Here is a 22,248-nt window from a genome sequence, read left to right on the forward strand (position 1 = left end):
TTCAGTTTTGGTATATCCATTTCTATTTGTCTATTCATATCGATAATTAGTACTTTAAATATGAGCAATGTTTTTCTATCATGAAATGGTATGTCTATTAATTTGTTAACTAATTTAGACAATATACAAAGAAGTTTAGAAGTATTGAAATTATAGGAGGAAGCTTGAAGCTGGACAGGGTATGTGGATATCTTATATTGCGACTTCTGAGATTTCCATACCTCCTACAGGTGGTCGTACATTGTGATATGCTACTCCTCACCACACTTAGCATAAAATCTGGTATCTCCTATGCCAAAAACCACATTCTAAAATGCTTTTCTCTCAGAGCCAAAATAACAGGGAAAAATCTATTGATTTTTAATTTTTCAAGGTTCAAAGAGGCCACATAGCCTAGATCATCTTTAAAGCAAATAAAATAATTTAATTAATGTCTTTAATTTCTTGATCTGACAATGGTCTCAAGCATCCAAATATTTTTATTACTTGTTACCTTTAAGCTGATCTTGTATCTCTCATTTCCGTTTTATTTGTTATATTTTCCCTTTAAAAGGTTCAACTGAAAGTTTAATTTTTAATTTAATTTTGATGGGTAATTTAATTTGATTTATTCTAGTTTAACTTAATTTTCTGTGAATCCCATTGCATTTGTTTTATCATGTCAAATAATTTCACAAAATTCTTTTCTGTTTTCATTTGATATTGTTTTCGAGTTCTAGTAAGAAGAATTGGTTATTTTGGGGCGACTGGCCCAGTTTTACAGTGGGTAAGTTCACAAGCTCTGCTTTTGCAGCCTGGGGTTCACAGATTCAGATCCTGGGTATGGACCTACACACTTCTCATCAACTCATGCTGTGGTGGGGTCATATATACATAATGGAAGAAGGTTGACACGGATGTTAGCTCAGGGACCATCTTCCTCAAGCAAAAAGAGGAAGATTGACAACAGATGTTACTCCAGCACCAATCTTCCTCACACATACAAACGATTGGTTATTTTTAACTATTTTTTCTTATGATTTCAATGGATTTGCCACAGGAAGTGAAATAGCCATATGTGCTAAATCTGTTCATCTTGATCTAATAATATATTTAAACAGAAAAAATTTAATTAATTTATTTTTATGCTGATATTTAAATAGCCAAAAAGTGCCTGTATTATAATGTTCTCCCAGCATATCTATGCCATTGTCTCTAAAAAGCATATGGAGGTCCTTTGTGATATATATACATACATATGTATAGGGAATACTCTAGTAAAGTAAAAATGACTGCATAGAAAGCTATTGAGAAGTTCAATTACGGAAACATAGTTGTCTTTGCCAGGAATCAAAAGAAAATAGAAAGCAAATAAAGCACCCCAAACCTTTATATCCATCAAGATAGGTGAGGTTATCCTGCAGTAACAATGCCAAAATATTGGAGGTTTGCAAAAACAAAACTTTATATCTGCAGCAAGAGAGTTTTACTTTTACTTATGCTGTAGAACCCCTCACCCACATCACCCTCACTCTCGGAAAAAGTTTTATGAAGCAGCCTCTGTATGGAACATTGCGGGTCTTTGTGTCAGAGAGAAAAAAGCTACAGAGAGCCATGAACTAACTCTTAGTGTTTCATCTCAGAAGTGTGCAATTTGAATTCAACAGGGTGAAGCTATATAACCCTTTCACCAGGAACATCAATAATCCACAGCCATTAAATTGAATATAACAGTTACAAATTCAGCTAGCCTGATTAAATTGAATAGGCAAATGGAATAAATAAATCTCTAGAAGAATATAAAAAAGTAAAAAAAATATATTTTATATATATATAAACATCTAAGAAATATACTAAATATATAATAAATATATACATTTACAAATATATATATTTACAAATAATACATGTACACACATATAACATCTCTGAAATAATTGCTAATGAAGACTAGAAAATTCAGAAGCTCTGAAAAGACAGTATCAGGAAGACACAGGGGAGTTTCCATTTCTCTTGAAACAGATCACATTTTTCTGTTTTTTATATGTTCAGTTACTTTAAACGTTGAACTTCTTGCAAGGATCTGGATTCAGTTACATTTTTCTGAAGAGTGCTGATGTTATTTTTTAGGAGGCAATTAAATTAGCTGGACTAGTCTTGAAAATTATCTCTTGGCTGGCAGCTCAAATCTCATTTGAATTCTCTAATTTATCCTTAGGTTCAGTCTTTTTCACTCAAGGATTGTTTTGGTGTCAAACAGGATTTGGGGCAGAGGTAATACACCAAATTTTTTCTTCCCACTCTCTGCCTATCTCCTTTCTGGGATTCCATATTATTTTCCAGTGGCTGTCGCTGTCTTCAATTCTATCCTCCGTTTTTTTAGATAGGAAAGACTGCAAGGTTTTGTTGGAATTTTAGCCAAACTAAATGCAGTTGAATTTGGTCTGCCTTCAGGCTAAAAGTGGTAAAAACAGGTAACTCTCTGTGACATTTCCTTTGTCCAAGTCTGAACTGTTTTCCCAAATTCTTTGCCTCCCACCCGCCACAATCTTCAGGCTGATGTTTGTATGTGTGTGTGCGTGTTTGTGTGTATGTGCTTTGTTCAGACTTTATACATGTTATCAGTAGTAGAGTTCAGCAGGATCTTATTTAGCCCTATCAGAAGCAGAAGACAAATTCTTTTAGAATCAACTGTCTTTTTACCTTAATTTGAAAGAGATCTTTAATTGTTTTACCTCTGGGAACATCACGATCTCTACCGTGCTTATTAAACTTTGAAGTTCCTCTCTGTTCCTGGCATTTATTTATGTGTACATATTTATGCATTTTACTATTGTAGTACCTTTATGTTGTTATTGAATTTTTTTCTAGAATCTCTACCAGGGAATATTGGATAACATTGACATATATAATTTGGAACAGAAGGTGAAATAGAGCAGAAAAATATAAACTTGGCATACAGAAAGACATTAGGCTCACTTAACTAGTGCATGGTTTTTATCCAACTCAGAGCCTTTGGGAGGCGAAAACCTAAATTTTTCATGTTGCCATAGGAGGAGCCACAGAAAACAATGGTTGTAATTTAGGGGGGAGACTCACAAAATTAGAGCAGAATGACACTTATTAAATGATAATGTTATTTTTCCCATAACTTTACACCCATTAATGACCAGAAAATAGAATTCTTAGATTAGTAAATTTGGAACAGAAGATTGGACATACACAATCCAATCCTTCCTTCATTCTCTTTGGAACTGGCTGCCGGCAAAGAACACACATTTTGTTCTGCTCCAACATATAGTAAATTTTAAAAAGGCACCATCTTTCCTTGACATTAGTACTGGAATGATACTATTTAACTCTGGAGTCCAGAATAGCTAGCCTGTTATTTTCCACATTGAAGATAGTACATTCTCACAAAGTTAGACACAAAAAAAATGACCACTGTCCCCTTCATATCGCTGACATTTATGTGACTTGTGGTATTCTAAATTCACCTTTGTTTAGCATCCCCCTAATATTGTTCCATATATGTACATGTATATCAGGTGGTTTTGGAAGGTATGACCTAAACTCTCTCTACCAAGTAATTCCCATTGCTTATTACATACAGATACAAAAGTTTAGGCACCTTTTTTATGCCTTTCACTTGGTCTCAAATCTAGGAAGCATTAAAGGCTGTCTTGCCAAAACTTGACAATTCCTTTTAAAATTTCTCCAATTCAAAAAAAGACAGCTTTTCCATATGCATAAAAAGAACACATTGAGGAGGAGGCTGGGGTTCTTGACCAATAAGAAAAAGAACCGCAATTGAAACTTGATTTCAATAATGAGAATACATGTCCAGTAAAAAATTACTCTTGTTAATGTTTACATATGACATGTATTAAATTTGTTAAAAGTCTACACTAAAATAAAAATATGTTTGATATATATAATTGAATTGGTTGAATGAGATGTATTTTTGATGCCTGGCTAAAACCTGATTATGGGAACAATAGAGATTCTCATAGGTGAGAGAAGGAAGACAAAGTTTTAGAACTTGGATCCTCTTGGAAATCAGACTTCATTGAATAGTTAAGGAAGAAAATGTGGAAAGATCACATATAGCAAACACTTAATAGGGTTAGGCTTTATTTTAAGGCTCTTTAAGCATTACATTATTTATTCCTAAGAACAGCCCTATTTGGTGGCTACAATTATGGTCATCAAGTCACGGGTAACGGAAATGAAGCACGAAGTTTTTAAGTAAAAAGAACTGGTATTTAGTGAACACTTATGTGTCCGGAGGCATTTTTCAAGTGCTTTTCAAATGTTCTTCAAGTAACATTATAAATAAGAAATTATTTCTATCTTATTTCACAAGAGAAGAAACTGAGCCAGAACGTTTATGTAACGAAGTCACAGGGCTAATAGGGTGCATGTAGAATTTACACTCAAGTGATCTGGTTTCGTTGCCCATGTCCTAATCTTTACACCATATTGCTTACTCCCCATTTGTACATGGATCAAGGACCTTGGTGAAAGCATCTATATGATGATCTTTACCACTATACAAAACTACTTGACCAGAATTTTTGGCAGAGAGGAAACAAAAATCTAAATGGGAAGTCAAAAAAGTACTAATTTTTTTTCTATTTTTCAATATTTTTATTTTAGGAATAAACTTGTCTCATGAAATATAATGAGACAAATATTCCTATGGCTATTATGGTAGATTAGCTTATTTATCAGTGAATCTATATTTCCTCCTTCTGACTGCAATAGAAGTGTATACTTTACAGATAATTAATAAGTTGGCCATGTGACTTCTTTTGACAATGTAATGTGAATGGGAAGGGACAGATTATGAGTTCTGAGCCCAAGTATTAAGCAGCACATTTCTGCTTGCCCCTGTGAGAGCTGCTAATCTCTGCTACATAAGGTCATGTAACAAGTAACCCACTGTTTTGAGGATAAAATATAGAAAGAAGATCTGAGCTGAATGTGTGATTTAAAGCCAAACCCATATATGCCCAGCCTACACGAAATGAAACCCAGCCAAACCACAAATGGGTGAATGAGAAATAAATGCTTATTTTTAAATGTCAACGCCAGCTTGGGTTTTTGTAACACAACTTTAGCATTTAGTTACATCTACCACTTACATACTACATGAAATTAATTTTTAATATTCATGTATTTTCTCTACATGAATACAAAGAATAAATGTAGAGAATATAAAGAACATATACATAATCAAAGAGATAAATGTGTATGATGTATTAATTTATTTTCTAAATAGTAATGTGTAAGCTTTCTCCCTCTTATAAATTAATTATGGTGGAAATATTTTTGAGTTTTTGACAACTTACAAAAGTTTATCTCGAATTCTGTCAATAACCAGTTGCTTGACCCATACAAAGATTTTTATCAAGTTATTTAATGTTTTCTTGATTAACATTTTATGTTTTCCATCAAAGTATTTTCTAATCATGATAATAAAGAGTGACAGAAGGGGAGAGATATAAAATTTAGTAAAACAAGATGTGTCCTAAAATATCTGAAATCCAGTAGAGGAAAAGAACAGACATGTAAAAAATAACAAAGGACACTGTTTATTACCCCATGAAAATGCCAACCTCCACCAAAATTAAATCTAACCATTGATCATGCTGCACTAAAACAAATTCAAAAGACACAGGTTGGTTTCATTCCTTGAGGAAGTGGGGCACACCCAAATGACTCTTGTACAACAACCTTGTGGTTATTGCATATACCTTTGACTGCCAGTTAACAATTTATTACTCTCACCTCCAAATCTATCCTTCAAACCCTGTTCTGAGATAATGTAGCTAGATCCTATAAACTTTTCTCCCTTGTCAGCTCGCATGATGTTAAGTTGTGTAGTAAAAGGCACTGGACAGGCACTGCAGGACAAAGGCTCTTCTTCCTGGTTTCATGGTGTTCTCTCTTCTTTGGCTACTATGTGGCTGTGGTAGTCACTCTCCAGAAAGTTTGTGGGTCCATTCCTATTTATAGTTCCCTGTGCTCTACCCTCTGCCTGCTAACACTGGCAGGGAGGTCTTCCTGGTTGCCAGTCACAGCCTGAGATCCATCCTCACCAATTTCAGCCTACCGACTGAGGAATCAATCTGTCCCAGGGCAATCCAGTGAACATGTCTGCCATGAAGTTGTCTGCAGCCACACTGTCTTCAATGATATCCAAAACCCATCCTTAAGGAGTAGACCTGGCTACAAAGTAGATTCCTTCCTTGGGGGCTCTCCTTTAACCCTAAGGTATTCTTTGTAATTTTCTATTATCCCCTCTTCCTAGGCTATCCTCTAGAAACAGTTAATAATGTTTTACATCAGGCCTCCCCTAGTTTCCGTCTCTTGAGTTGACTCTGACTTATACACTTTACCATTCCAGGCTCTTGAATTCTCATTTTGAACAATTTCAAGGTCTAGGACAAATGAATTAATTTGAAAATATGAGTGGAATTACTCACCTCATTGAGACTTAGGAGTAACAGTTCTTGATTTTAGGTTTTGTCATTTATATATGATTATTTTAGTAAATAGTAAAAGTTTAAGAAATGTATAATATGTACCTGGGTATATATTTAAAAATAATATAAATAAAGATTTAAAAATAATTCTACAACAAGAGTGAAGCCCCAGGCAAACTATGGACTTAAGGTGATTATGATACATCAATGTGGATTCATCCTTGGTAACAAATATACCATTCTGGTGAGTGATGTTGAGAATAGGGGAGGCTGTGCATGTTCAGGGACAAGGGGCATATGGGAAATCTCTGTACATTTCTCTTGATTTTGTTGTGAACTTAACGCTACTCTAAAAAACAATATGTTAAAAAAATTCTAAGAAAACAATTGTATGCTTTTCAAGAAACTACAAATATATTCTTTACAGATGGTGACAGTAACATTACACCAAATTTAGTTAAGCTAAAGTGCCTGGTGCTTACAAACATATATTTTTGTTTCTAAACAAGATGCAGGAGAAAGTTTGCTTTCTGGAAAATCCAAGAACGCACAATTCTTATCCCTCCCTGAAGATACTGGGAACCTGAAATACACAGATATCATTTATCTTAGTAAAATATAACTATATTTTGATGAATAAATATTATATTTAGACTAATAGTTATATATCTAATTCTGAATATTTCCCATGTATTTTTTCTATGGAAAAGTTTAAAGAACTGTTTTTATATAATTCTTCATATATTGCTTCCTTTTTCTTTCTAAGATTAATCCCTTTAAGGAATAAAATATAAAATTTCTCAAGAAACTTACAGTTTGGAAGAGATAGTTGAGCCATTTGGCCACACCCATGCATTATTACTGGTGCTGTGACAGAGTCCAATCCATGAAAAAACATAGAAGGAGTTCAGAAAATTCTATAGAAAAGAAATTTTATTAGAATTCAAATAAATTTTTATACTAATTTAAATTTGGTAATAACAAACAAAGTTATTTATTTTTTTACTTTAGAGAGTCTCTCAATTTACAATATGTTACATATTGGACAATTAGGTAAATGTATTAGTATGACTAAGTAAAGAGGACAAACTGACAATGACACAATTTCAAGGCTCTGAGAACTGATCAAAGACTAACAATAATTTGTGAAGTGGAAAAAAATAGAGCAAATTTGTAGTCTTCTGGTCTAGTACTGCTCCAATGTCTACCCTCATCCACACCCCATCTCACTGAGCAAAAGAATTGTAGTATTTACAATTTGAGGAAGGCTGCAAAAACAATGCTGTAGTTGCCAAAGGTGTAGATTTGATTAGGAGAGAAGAATGGGTCACTAAACAGTCCACTACTTTTTCATTTCAAAGTGCTGAATTTTCTAGGTAACTAATGAAGAAAATATGTACTTTTTCTAGTTCAAGGTTATGGTGTCCTTTGTGTCAAGCATAGTGCCAACCATAAATATAATGGCAAGGTACTAAAAATGAACGTACAATAGAAGAGATGACGTTAGGTCTACACATCCTTGACTGATGGAAAAAAACATGCAGATCTATAGAAGAGACCAAGATGATCCTCGTAACAAGTAAAAACCAAAGTAGATGTGAGAACTAATTACAAAGTTATAAGCATTCCCCAAAACACACACACACACACACACACACACACACACAGACAAATGGTAGACAGTGGAAGCCCTACTGACTTGCAATATTTGAATACAACCGTTTACAAGAATTACTGGTTGACAACTAAGCAATGCAATCACAAGGGTAATTCCTAGGAAGTCAAGCTAAAAAATAAACAATAAGAATTTGAAAAAACTGGGCAGAACTATCACAGGCACACTTCAGAGGAAAAGATTCTGGAGAAAAGTTTATGCATGTTCTAAAAGGTAATAAATCTAAGAAACATGAAATGGAATCCATGTTTACCACACTATATTATAAAGTGTCTACTTAAAAAAGAAGAAAACTTGCAAAGAAACTGGAAAATGTCTTCCATATTCAGGGAAAAAGTCAGACAATAGAATCTTTTACCAAGATTAAATGTTAGATGTATTAGAAAAATATTAATTATTATAGACATACGCAAATTATAAAGTAAACTATGTTCAAATAACCTAATGAAAATATGATGGTAGTGACAAAACAAGTAGAAAATATCAATAGAGAAATAAAAATTTTATAAAACAATTGATTAGAAATTTTGTGTTGACAAACATATTACGTGAAATGAAAAATTCATCAAATTGAATCTACAGAAAATTTGAGACGCAGAAGAAAGAAGTGATGAAATTGAGGATGGAATAATAGAAATTATTTTTCCAAGAGGAAAAAAAGAGAAAAATTAACACAGCTCAGAGACCTTTGAGACAGTATCAAGAAAACCAAGATAGGCATAAATATAGTTTGAGAAGAAGAGAGACAGCAAGGGACAGCAAAAAAATTTTAAGCCACAATGAATGAACAACTTCTTAATTTATATTTCAAAAATATTGATAGACCCAAGGAGTCCAGCAAATACTAACATGTTGAACACATTGAAATCCATATCTGAAAACATCATAACAAATGAGTGAAGAACACTTGAAGACAAAGACAAAGAAATAATCTTGATGGAATAGATAGGATTATTAGGTGACTTGAGTCAGTGCGAAAATCAGGGAATGGGTGAGATGTCTCCCACCTCCAGCAACACTTAGACCACATTATGTTCACATTTGTCATGGATGCTATTCCAGTATGGAGGGGGATGACATTAGCAAAATGGAAGAATAAGAAGCCTCAGTCTCTTGTTCCCCCATGAAAACAGTTTAACAATATTTTCAGAAATAAACCCACGTATATTTGGTCTAATGATTTTTGGCAAGGATGTCAAGACCATTTCATGGGAAAAGGACAATGTCCTCCACAGACATGTTGGGAAAACTGGCTCTTCACATTCAAAGAATGATTTTGGATACTTACATTACACCACATACAAAAGTTAACTCAAAAAGTATTAAAGACCTAACATAAGACCTAAAACACCTAGAAAAAACCATAGAGGGAGAGTTAATGACATTGGATTTGGCAGTGATTTCTTCAAAATGACACCAAAAGTACAGGCAACAAAAGCAAAAACAGACAAACGGTACTACATCAAACTAAAATATTTTGTGCATTAAATGGCACAAGGTACAGAATAAGAGAAAATATCTGCAACTCATATCTGATAAGGGGTAAATATCCAAAATATATAAAAAAAAAAAAACCTCCTACAATTCAACAGCAACAATAAAGAACAAGTAACCTAATTTAAAAATGGGCAAAGGAATTGAATAAACACCTTTCCCAGGAAGATATCCAATGGCCAACAAGCATATGAAACGATGCTCAATATCTCTAATTATTAAAGAAATGCAAATCGAGACCTCAATGAGATATCACCTCTAACCCATTAGAAAGGCTACTATCAAAAAAAAAATAACAAGTGTTGGAAAGGATGTGGAGAAAAAAACAACTCTTGTACACTGTTGGTGGGAATGTAAATTGGCCATCCGTTATGGAAAACAGTATGGAGGTTCCTCAAAAAATGAATAACAGAATTACTACATGAATCAACAATCCCACTGATATATGTGGAAATAGATCCAAAAGAATTGAAAAAAAGATCTTGAAGAGATATTTATACATCTATGTTCGTAGCAGTCAAGAATGTTCGATGTTCAAGATAGCCAAGTGGTAAAAGCAACCCAAATGTCCATTGGTGGATGAATGGAAAAGAAAATGTGGTATATACAAACAATATGACATTATTCAGTCTTAAAAAGGAAGGAAATCCTGTCACATGCTACAACATGGATGAAACTCACTCAATATGCTAAGGGAAATAAGCCAGTCACAAAAAAGTGCATGATTCCACTTACATTAGGTTTCTAAAGTAGGGAAACTCATAAAATCAGAAAGTAGAATGGCAATTGCCAAAGGTTGCATGTTTAGGGGGATGAGGGAATTTATTGGCTATAGAGTTTCAATTTTGGAAGTTGAAAAATTTCTAGATATCTGTTGCATGACAATGCAAATATAGTCAACACTGATAAATTGTACACTTGATCTCTTTGTAGTGTATACAGATGTAGAATTATAAGGTTGTACATCTGAAACTTACATAATAAAAGAAAGATTCTCCTAATTTAAAAAAATGGTTAAGATGTATGATATAGTTAAAATGTCACAGATAATTTGTAAAATATTGTATGATTCCACTCTATGACATTCTGGAAAATGAAAAACTGTTGTAAATTTTATGCTATGTGTTTTTGAAATCAGCAAGGGGGACAAACTACCCATTACATATGGGAAAATAACAACATGATTAATAGATGAGTTCTCCTCAGAAACAATGAAGGACAGAAGGCAATGAATGACATATTCAAAGAAGTGAAAGTAGTGGAAAAAAAAACAACAAAACTCTGTCAAACAAAAATTCTAAATTCAGCAAAACAGTCCTGCAAAAAAGGTGCACTAAGGATCTTACAACATACATGGAAACAGAGAGAATTTCTTATTAGCAGAACTGTCTTCCCAAAATATTCTTCAGCTAAAAAGTAAAAGATACTAGATGGTAACTCATATCCACAAGAAGGAATGAAGATCAGCACAAATGGTAAATATGTAGGGAAATAAGAGTTTGTGTGTGTGTGTATGTGTGTTTTCTTCTCTTAATTTCTTCAAAAAATAAGGTTATTTAAGCAATAATTATAACACTGTATGGTTGGGTACTTATCATATATGGATACAACCTTGTATGGTAAGTAGGCACCTAGCGGGAGGAAAGAAAACTGTACTTTTTTAACATTTATTCATTTCTCTGGTGCAAAGACACCTAGAATGGTCATTTCAAGTTACCAGTGTGAAATCATAAATGCAGTGCTGGAAAGGATGTGCATAATTGGTGTTCACCATCCAGTGCTACCTGGCTTCAGTACATGGTTAGAAGTAATATTAAGACCACAAAGGAGCGGGGAAGGAAATGGAGCTATGTTGGTGCTAAGTTGCTGTATTTTACTGGAATTAGTCAGAATTAACTTGAAGTAGATCAGCTAAAGATATATTTGTAATACCCTCAGCAATTACTAAGAAGATAACTTAAAAAATATAGCCAAACTATCAATAGAGGGATTAAAATGGCACGCTAAAATAATGTGTGTTTAACACACAAGATGTCAGGAAAGGTGGAAGAAAAGAAGAAGAGACACAGATATAGAACACATAGTGAAACAGCAGTCTTAAATCCAACTATACCAATAGGTATATTAAATGTGAATGAATAAACATGGCAATCAAAAGATAGATGTTGTCATATTGAATAAAAAAGTAAGATTCATCTGTACGCCCTCTATAGCAACCACACTTCAGAGTCAAACACACAAATAGACAAAAGTAAAAAGATGGAAAAAGATATACCCTATAAACAAAACACATAAGTGAGCAGAAGTAGCTAATCTAATATCAAAGTAGCTGTTAAAACAAGAAATATTATTAGAAATAAAAAGAAACATTTCAGGGGCCAGCCCCGTGGCGAAGTGGTTAAGTTCGCGCGCTCTGCTTCAGTGGACCAGGGTTTCGCTGGTTCGGATCCTGGGCGGGGACATGGCATAGCTTGTGAGGCAACTCTCAGGCGGGATCCCACATGCCTCAACTAGAAGGACCCACAACTAAAAAATATACAACTAGGTACTGGCAGGATTTGGGGAGGAAAAGGAGGGGGGAAAAAGAATATTGGAACAGTTGTTAGCTCAGGTGTCAACCTTTGAAAAAAAAAAAAGAATCATTTCAAAATGTTAAAACCATCAGTATAAGAGGAACATAAAACAATGAAAACATATATTCACCTAACCAGAGAATCCTCAAAAAAATGAAATGGAAACTATTGAGTCAAAAGGAAAAATAAACAATTCAATAATTATTGTTGGAGATTTAAAAGCTCTTCCTTCAGTAGCTGATAGAACAGCCAATCAGGAAACCAGAAAGACTACAAAACCACTAGGAACCAGCTTGATATAGCTGGCATATATAGAAAGTATTCTAGTTCATACATAAGTATCAATAATTTAAAAGGATTGTAACAATTCAAGGATATTCTCTGAAGACAAAGCAATAAATTGGAAATCAGAAAAGATATATGGGGAATTCTCAAACATTTGCAAAGAAATACACTTCAGGAAAACGTATAGTTCAAAGATGAAATCAAAAGTGAAATGAGAAAATACCTTATAATAAATGATAATAAAATGAGAATATACAGAAAATTTACAGTGGAACTAAATTATTAATTTAGAGGTAATTCATAGCGTTGTCTCACATTTAAAAGGGAGAATGTTGTAAATGAGTTATCTGAGCTGCTTTCCTCTCAAGCTTAAAAGAAGAATCAACTAAAGTTGTAGAAATAAGAAATAATAAACATATATTTAGTTGAAAGTTTATGCTGAAATCTGTCCAGCAGAATAACTCTTGGTAACCCCAAATGGAACGGTATCCAAACATTCCATGAGAATCAGCAATAGAATGGATAAATACATCGTAGTATCATTAGACAATGCAACACCAAGAAGGTGTGGACCATTTCCAACTTCACCCAACAATATGGATGAATCTCACAATTTAGCTTCACCTGAAATAGCCCAAAGTAAAGAATATATATTTTGTGATTCCATTTATATAAGGTACTTTTTAATGAAGAAAAGAACATGAGATGGTCATTTTGTAGTGCAAGTAAATTTCAATTTCTCATTCCGGGTGATGGTTACACTTGATGAAAATTCAGTAAGCTGTAGGGAGATAGTATGTGCATCCTCCTGTATGTATATTATACCCCAATAAAATTATCATAAGACAATATTATGAAAATATGCAAATACATTTTGAAATGGACACAAAGTGGAAGAAATTCTAACAAATACAACTTGTGAAAACTAAAACAAAAAGCAACAAAAATACAGGAATTTTCTTATAACTTCTATTAGAAACTTATCTGTAATTCAAAAACTTCCCACACTCAGTCATAGACCATATTGATGCTGATGTAAGCGATACATGTAAAGAAAAATATAATGCCAATCTTACAAAATCTCTTGTAGGGTAGAGGAAAGAGAAAACACCTGCAGCAAGATGAAGGAGGCTAATAAAATGTATGCGTATTTTTGATGATAATACACACAAAAAAGAAATTACATGTCATTGGCAATCATAAAGTGATGTAAGGATTTCAGCAATATATAAAATTAATAGACTATGACACAAGGAGATTTATTGAAGCAATAGCATGTTGGATTTACATTTGAAATTCCATAAAATTAACCCATCACATTAACAGAGTAAAAAAGAAAAATGATGTCATCACTTTGATACAGAACATATTGATGAGATTAACAGTCATTCTTGCTTTACAAAAAAGGCAAAGTAATCTTTAAAAAAATAGGAATAAAAAGGAAAAATCCATGCAAAGACCTAGAAGAGACCATAACTTTGAAAAAGGAGAACTGATATCAACTAGTACAAATTTACCATTAAAAAAACAATGCTTAGAGTAAGGAATTGGCATAAAAACAGATGACTAGATCTTGAAAACTGTTAGAAAGTACAAAACTATACCCACACGTATATGGAATGCATATTTCAACAAAAATGCAAACTCATTAAGTGGAGAAAGTATAATGTTTTCAATAAATGTTGCAGAAAAGATTGGCTATCAATATGCAATGTAATAACAATAATTTTATCCATACCTCACACTATATGCAAAAATAAGCTCAAAATTGGTCACAAACCAAGGTGTAAGCTATAAAACCTCAAGATGTATTAGAAAAATCTACATGACCTTGGCTTAGGCAGAGATTTCTTAGATACAACACTAAAACTGTGATCCAGAAAATAACAAATTAATGAACAGTACCACATAAAATTAGAAAACGTTTGCTGTTTCAAGAGAAAAAAAGACAAATCATTGACTTGGAGAAAATATTTGCCAATTATACATACGATCAAAGAGTAATTTCCTGGAGGTAAAAGAACTCTCAAAACAAAAAACAAAAAATATGCAAAATATTTCGATGGATAGTTCACCAAAAAAAAAAAAAATACAGATGGCAAATGAGTACATGAAAAGATGGTCAATATTATTAGTTTTAGGAAAATTCAAACAAAACTACTACAGATCGGACCTCCTGTTCTGGGAAGATGGAGCGGATGTACTTTTCAGTGGTAGCACTTTTACTGTATAATACGTCTGGAAAGAAGGAGTGGATGATACTTTTCGCTATTCCTTCCACTAAACACAGCTAAAAACACTGGACACTGTATGTAAGACAAACATGAGAAGAGTCTGAAAAGTGATGAGAAAGCTGACGGAAACGGGACTTGAGACCTGAGGAGTGATATTACAGTGAGCGAACTGGGAATTTCTTTTGATCTCGTATATCCCAGGCTGGATGCTGGAGAAACAGGCAAACTAGAACTCCAATGGGTAGGGACAAAAACCCCAAGAAAAGTCTCTTCTCTCCAAAGGACCAGGAAAGGGGCAGGCTAGAGAAACAGGAAGCTTTTAGACTCTTAACTGCCTTATTCCAACCAAAACACATAGAAAAATTTGGTGAAAATATCACTCAGGAATGAAGGGGAAATCAAGACATTCTCAGATAAAGAGAAACTCAGAAAATGTGTCATCATCCAGGCCCAGTCTAAAAGAATAGATAAAAGAAATCGTCTAAGCAGAAATTAAATGGATCTTCAGGAAGGAAGAGAGAACAAAAGAAAGAATAAAAATATCATTAGATACAATAGACTTTCCTTCTCCTCTTGTGTTTTCTAAATTGATAGTTGAAGTAAAATTATCAGTTGAAGAAATATTGAACATTCTTCCATTTAATTCTCGATATACGTAAATGAAATATATAGGACGATTATAAATATACATAGTAAATCGACATAAAGGAAAGTAAACCTTCTCCATTTCACTCAAACTGCTGTAGACTACGACAGACTGTATAGACTGTGATAAAATATATATTATCATCAATACAAAGATAATATAGAGTACATATTATCCATATAAAGCAGACTAGAGCACATATGTGTATATATGTTTATAAACATAGGAAAGATATTTATGAAAAGAAAGATCATCTTTGCTATAAATTATGCTCTATCAATTAGGTAATGATGTAAAGAAGTATAAACTTCACTTCCATCTCATCTTCACATGCATCACAAATACAGCATCACAAAAAATAAATTCCCAATGGATTATAGACCCAAATGTAAAAGTTAAGAAATAATGAGAAAAGATAAAACCTAGAGAGTAATATAGAAGATTATATTCACAAACTTGGACTAATTTCTGAACGGGGTCCAAAATAATCACTAACACCAAAAAAGAAAAATTGGACTCTGATCACATTAATAAATTCTGGTCATTAAAAGACTCCAATATGAGAGTAAAACTCAAAGTCACAAAGTCAAAAAAATTTATTTGCATCTCATAAACTCAAAAAGGAGCACATATCCAAAATATAACAAGAACTCCTAGGAAGGTAATTGACAGACATCGTGTAAGAGAAATGGTGGACAAGGCAAGGACAAGACAAGACACATGAACAGGCACTTCCCATTACTGCAAAAGAGATGTCTTAATGGTTAAGAGCCCAGAAAAATATGTTCAATCCACTAGGAATCAGTAAAATGTCTACTAATGTCATAATGATACTGTAATATAACAATCAGAACTTTAAAATTTCTGAGAGTACTAAGTTTTGGATCAAGAGACTATAGGATAAAATATGTATTTACACAAAACTAGGAAAATGTTGGGACAATTTAATCAATTTGACATACACATATATTTATGAACCTGCAATTTTATTCTGATGCATAGAGGATACTATATTATAATTATACAAAGTGCAATTATAATAATATAATAGTATTTGTAAATTATCATATTTTTATAAATATAATCATGTTATATTAATATAATTTATTACATGACATATTTATATATAATATATAAATTATTTAATACATCATGTGGAAAAAGATATACACAAGAGTTTTCATAAAAAATTATCCATAATACCCGTTTTAAAAAGTAACTAAATTTTTACTCAGTAGCATAGATTAAAAAATGTCAAATCCATACAATACATAGCTGAAATTAACAAACTACAGGTAAACGCAAAAGTATGGATGAATTCCAAAAATATAAGGTAGGAGTGAAGAAGACACAAGAATGCATACTGAATCTTCCATTTATATAAATCTCAAAAACATGCAGTGATACTTTATAATGTTGAAAAACAGAACAGTGGTTAAGTGAGGAGGTAGCAGAAGTGTTGAGAGTTCACCCAGGGGCGGGCTGCCTGGGGCTGGAAACTTCTATTTCATGACCTGAATTGTAATTACGTAGGTCTTTTCAGTTTGTGATCAACTTGCACAATCATGATATGTTTAGCTTCCTTGATGCATGGTATAACTAAAGAGTAAAGTTAATTTAGGAAAAAAAGCATTTATAGAAACATGGTTTTCTATGAAAAGCAAGAAGTGGAAACTATCAAATGTGCATTAGTGACATAAAAATATAAATAAAATATAAAGTTAAACAATGGAATAACAGCAGGCTTTAAAATAAAACTCTACAGATAGGTAAAAAAACATGGCTGAATTCTACAATATAAGATTGACTGAAATAAGCTTTTAATAAAATATTAGAAACAACTTAAAATCTTACCATTTCTTCTTCATTATCTATATAAAGCAGGTTAGAGTTCTTAGAAGCACACGCCATCAAGCTCTCATTCCATGCTTTTCTTTCAATACTAATGTAATAGCAATTGTTGGAATATGTTAACCACTCATTTGGACAATGACCACAACGATATTCTGAAGAAAGATTATGTATTGTTATTCAAAGCAATTGAATTTTTGAATTCTAAAAAATGAAAATTATGTACTTGCATAGGTGTAAACATATATGTACATAACATATCTATACATCCTCCCACGTTGGTACACATAAAGAAAACAAAACACACTTACATACACACTTACAGAGAAGGGCCAGTCTCTCATCCCCTAATTTATGTGCCACTAATTTAGAATGCAAGCACACAAAGAAAAGTATCCACTCTGCACATGTCCTGCAAGTCAGCAAATGGAAGTATTTTAGATTAGTAAAATTATTTATCTCTTATCAGTAGGAAATTTGAGCCAATCCACAACAATGGGTATGGTGATTTTAAATGAAATTTCTTCATATTGTTGCATAAGAAGGAATACTCTCCTCTAATCATTATTTATGAACATTACTCAATTTTAATTCATTTCCACAAAAAAAATCTATTATCATTTTTTCTTAGCTTAAGATAGACATAAAATGTAAACTATACTAATATTAGAACTTTGAAAATCAGTATATACCTGTCTGGTTCCTTGTTATCGGGGTTGAATTGTTTTGCTCCAGAATTACAGTAGCTATAAAAATTAAAATAATGCATATAAAAATTAATATCTAAATAAATCATAGCTTCTTACTTTAAAATTTGGTGTATTGTTTAGAATTAGAATAATCTAATTTTAGAAGATGTTACCAAAGCATTAATAAAGTAATGAAGACCAAGGGAAAAATATCTCCAAAGCCTAAAGGACCAAGCCTTACCATCTCTTATAGTGTTTGGTTTAATCAATCTTCAAGAACTAATTTGTTATTTCTCAATAAGGTCTTTCAGTCTCCTCAAGTATGTCTTTGAGTTATGAAATCAGAATACATACATACGCAAGACTTTCTATATTCATTCTGTTATTTATAATTTGACAAATTCAGAATAACCATTCCACATTTACTCTAAAACCATACATTAAAATGAGAGTTCTAATCCATAATATTATGAAATGTTTGGAGGCACTGACGATCATTAAAGTAAAAAGTTCCCTTATAATCTTTCAAAAATGTACTTACAGGTAATAACAGCTATCGTTACCACTGTGGATAACAAGACAAAGCAGATGATTCCCAGGATCCCAGCAACGAGCTTCCCCGGTGGTGATGGTAAATCTGCAGAGAGAAAAATGAAAACACTGAGAAAGGAGAGATGGAGACTACATACAAGGGAACTCACATGCACAGGAATCATACATATAAACTCGGACCCCAAACTCACATCTACCATTGTAATCTCTCTCTCAGAATATTCCATGGCATTTTCTGTAAACATAATGCTCCGTGAGCTGTTAGTCAAAAACTAGAAATTTTGACAATGCCTGAATGAAATTAGTCCTCGGATGTCGTATTAGAATGCCATATTCCAACTTCAAGCTCTGATCCTCACATATAAAAATTAGGTGAGCTTATTCCCTTTTCCCACACTTCTGCACCCAGCTGCCCATCCTAGAGCAGTTATACTGTGTGTCTGTTAGATGTTTTACCTTTGCAGTGGTCGTTCTTGTCATCCCCTAGAAGATCCCGAGAGGCATCTTGAAAGTTTAATTCCGCATAAGTTATTTCCTGTTCAGTTACTGAAATGGAGCTTTTAGTGCCCTTAGGCTTCATTTGCTGTCTCCTTGAGTCCTTCACCATATTCAATTCTGCGTAGTTTTCTCTTTGGTTATTCATCTCTACAGCTGAGTAATGTCAGAGACAGTGTTCTGTGAAAGCTGCACTTAAGTGGTTAATAAATGGTGTGTATCATAAGATCCCTAGTATACCTAAAGGGGTGGAGTGTGAGATGAGTAATAGTACTCATTTTGCAGATGAACAATGTAAAAGTGTGGTTCTAATTTCCTTAGAACTTTAAACATGTGTTTCATGATAGTAGAAGTGGTTTTCAAAATAATATTATATGTTTGACACAATGCTATTGGTTGGAGAAATGTAAAGCAATAAATTAGTAAGGAATATAGAAGTTCATGAATAATAACATCCTTGTAACTTAAAGTCAGACTCCATAGAAACATTTTAATACTATTAGAATATTGGGTTAAAATTAAAATGCCGTATTAAGAAAAGAATGATGCTCCAATCATTATGACAATTTTTAAATCCATTCATGGTTAAAAATTGAGTGTTAATAAGTTGGTGGAATAGTAGTGTTAGCATATATAGTAATTTCCTGCACTAAAATTTAGTGACTTACATTTATTTATTAAAGAGGATGAGATACTATCACATCATCTTTTATTTTGAATGATTGTGCAGATGTGAAAAGTCATTAAAATTATAAGGAAACATTTTATATGTTGAAAAATGTTAGATGACACACTAAATCTATTCAAAACCTAAACAATATTGAAAACAAAAAAATTAAATATTTATTTGACATTAGAAATGGCCTATTGATTCAATGGCAAAGATGCAAAATCATAAAATGATAAATAAAAGTGTAGATCATTTATGGAAGAGCACTGTTGCTTCAAAATTCCAGAAAGATCCCATGGCTGTTAAAGTCAGTGAGAGTAGTTTAGTTGTGCAAACAGTTGTGATAAATCAGGTAATGTAATTTGATAATTCAGTCAATGAGCTCTGCAATCAGTGAGATCTGGAATTAATTCTGGTTTTAAAATTTGCAATGTACGACCTTTAAAAAGTTACTTAGTGTCTAACAACCTGGTTTACTAATCTAAAATGAGAATAAAAATATCTAATATATAATGCATGTAAAACACATATTACTCAATCTGGCTTTTATAAGATCTCAATAATATGCTTATTATTTTAATTATTATTTTAACATAATTGCTATGTTATTGTTTCTGAACTATAACAATGAGACCATGTAACATAATTCATGAGAGAGGAGTCGCTTTATCAGTGTGGTGTATCTTTTTTGAACTATTTTGTGTAACTTAAAAAAAATTTTGATTGTTTATAGTTAACTTTTAACCACCATTTTACAGAAGGTAACTCATCCTGATTTTGATTAAAAATAAAACTGCTTTTATTTAATCTAAGTACGTATACGAGGAATTATGTTTGACCTTCATGATTTGATGAATTCATTCTAAGAATCTTTTTTTAAAGGCTAGGCTAATTAAAAATAATATCTATTTATATCTATTTTGATTATAAAATCCAAAATTAAGTATTTATTGTCATGATGCTTATAAGATTTCACTTTTAGTTGTGTTGATTTACAAACCCAATTATGCATGTGTGTATGCATTTAACTAATCCTTCAAAGGCAGGAATTTGAATATTTTAAGAAATCCTCCTACATATTTTTTATTTTATTCTTCTTTTTACCCTGCATTATTCAAATAAAGATACCAATATTTTTTCTGATTTGATTGTATACTCACTGTACCTCAGTTGCATCATATCTGGCATTTGTAATCTCCCACTAAACGAGCTGGCTAGTAGAGAGACAGGAGAGTAGCCACACATACCTTCTGTTAGCCAGAAAGTGGTGCATCCTGTAGGGGGAGGCCAGGTTACTCCTGTAAACAAACAATATCTGCGGTCTTCACAGACTGCGGTCTTCACACACTGCCTGGTGAAGATGCAGAGTGAATCCATAGTAGAAAAAGTAGATTTCTCATCAATGTGTCACTTAAAGTTTGAACAGGAAATTCTTACACCTGGGCTGTTTTGAAGACAGTTCATGTCCTCGCACACCTTCAGAATACAGGAAACTTTGAGCTTGTAGTGAGTCATTCAGTTTGTACATTAGTAAGTGCCTCTGAGACATTGTTTTCATATTCTAAAAGATATCAGGGGAGAGATACTTGATCACCTCATGCTGTTAATTTGCTTCCATCTCAATCACAAAGACTGAAAACCCAGGTCTTGTTGAGAGTATCTTAGATGTTTAAATTTTACTTTCAGACAAGTTGCTAAAATGTGGCATTGCATACTCCTTTTCCTTATACCCTTGTTATGTCATTTCTATTATCATGGAAAAATTTCTTAAATCATAATCCCATTAACACTGTATATTTAATGATATTTGTCACTAATTATTCTGAAGAATTACTGTATGTTCAACCTTATTGTAACTGTTGCAAAGACATTGGTTCCCAAATGTATCTTCTCCAATTCTCTGCCCTAGTTCTTAAACTACCTACATTCAATTTTATTATTTTAAATACGTTATTTAGATTTCCCCTGATGAAAATAATTGTCTCTGGGAAGGATAAAACATTAAAAATATGGAAAAATATCACCATGCCAGAGATTGAGATATTAAATAACTACTCACTATATTATTCATTGATACATCCTACAATCATAACTAATTGTCTGTATTTTAATAAGAATATTTGTAGTAAATGACAAAAGTCTAGCCATGTAAGGGGAAGACAAAGATAATTTTTTAAAATTTCACGTAACCAAAAAATGAGAGGACCAAAAAGCAGACTTTTAAAATACAAGTTAAATGACATAAGCATCAAAAGAAATAAAACGTTAAATATAAATGATCTTGTTGGTATCAAATGGAATTCTTTTCATCATTCTTCACCTTGTATCAAGAAAAGGGAGAATGTTTGCCTATCATTTATATGGAAATCCACTTTCAATACAGTCACTAGGAGATTGAGTTCAGACAATCTCAAACTAACTTTTTAAAATCTAGAAAAATGGAATTAAATCCATAGTTATGTCCTAGTAATCTGGACTAATATTTGAGCCTTCTATAAAAATGGCTAATGATGGCTGGCTATCTGTGTATTTCTATCATATTTTATTATTTTTTCATAAACTAAATTGATAATCTCTCCTTTTCTATTAGCCACATTACAGAATTGTAACAAAG

At 32.6% G+C, this 22,248-nt stretch overlaps 1 protein-coding gene across 3 annotated transcripts; it reads right to left on the reverse strand.

Annotated features, from left to right (window-relative positions):
- Positions 1-1,897: 1,897 nt before the first annotated feature.
- On the reverse strand, positions 1,898-21,858 carry LOC106834144 (NKG2-A/NKG2-B type II integral membrane protein-like). 3 transcript variants are annotated; one of them, XM_070494396.1, is made up of 7 exons: positions 20,882-21,858; positions 18,926-19,084; positions 18,459-18,554; positions 17,921-17,974; positions 17,232-17,383; positions 7,284-7,387; positions 1,898-7,053 (listed from the first exon to the last, which is right to left on the reverse strand). In XM_070494396.1, exons 1-7 carry the CDS (start codon positions 21,009-21,011, stop codon positions 6,933-6,935), a joined length of 816 nt encoding a protein of 271 aa, XP_070350497.1. In that variant the 5' UTR covers positions 21,012-21,858; the 3' UTR covers positions 1,898-6,932. The 3 variants fall into 3 exon arrangements, with proteins under 3 accessions (XP_070350497.1, XP_014701104.3, XP_070350498.1); XM_014845618.3 differs by having other exon boundaries at positions 18,926-19,120; positions 20,882-21,748; XM_070494397.1 differs by lacking the exons at positions 1,898-7,053; positions 7,284-7,387 and adding an exon at positions 7,397-16,976 and having other exon boundaries at positions 18,926-19,120.
- Positions 21,859-22,248: the final 390 nt, after the last annotated feature.

Source organism: Equus asinus, chromosome 22 (assembly GCF_041296235.1).
Source record: "Equus asinus isolate D_3611 breed Donkey chromosome 22, EquAss-T2T_v2, whole genome shotgun sequence".
NCBI lineage: Eukaryota > Metazoa > Chordata > Mammalia > Perissodactyla > Equidae > Equus > Equus asinus.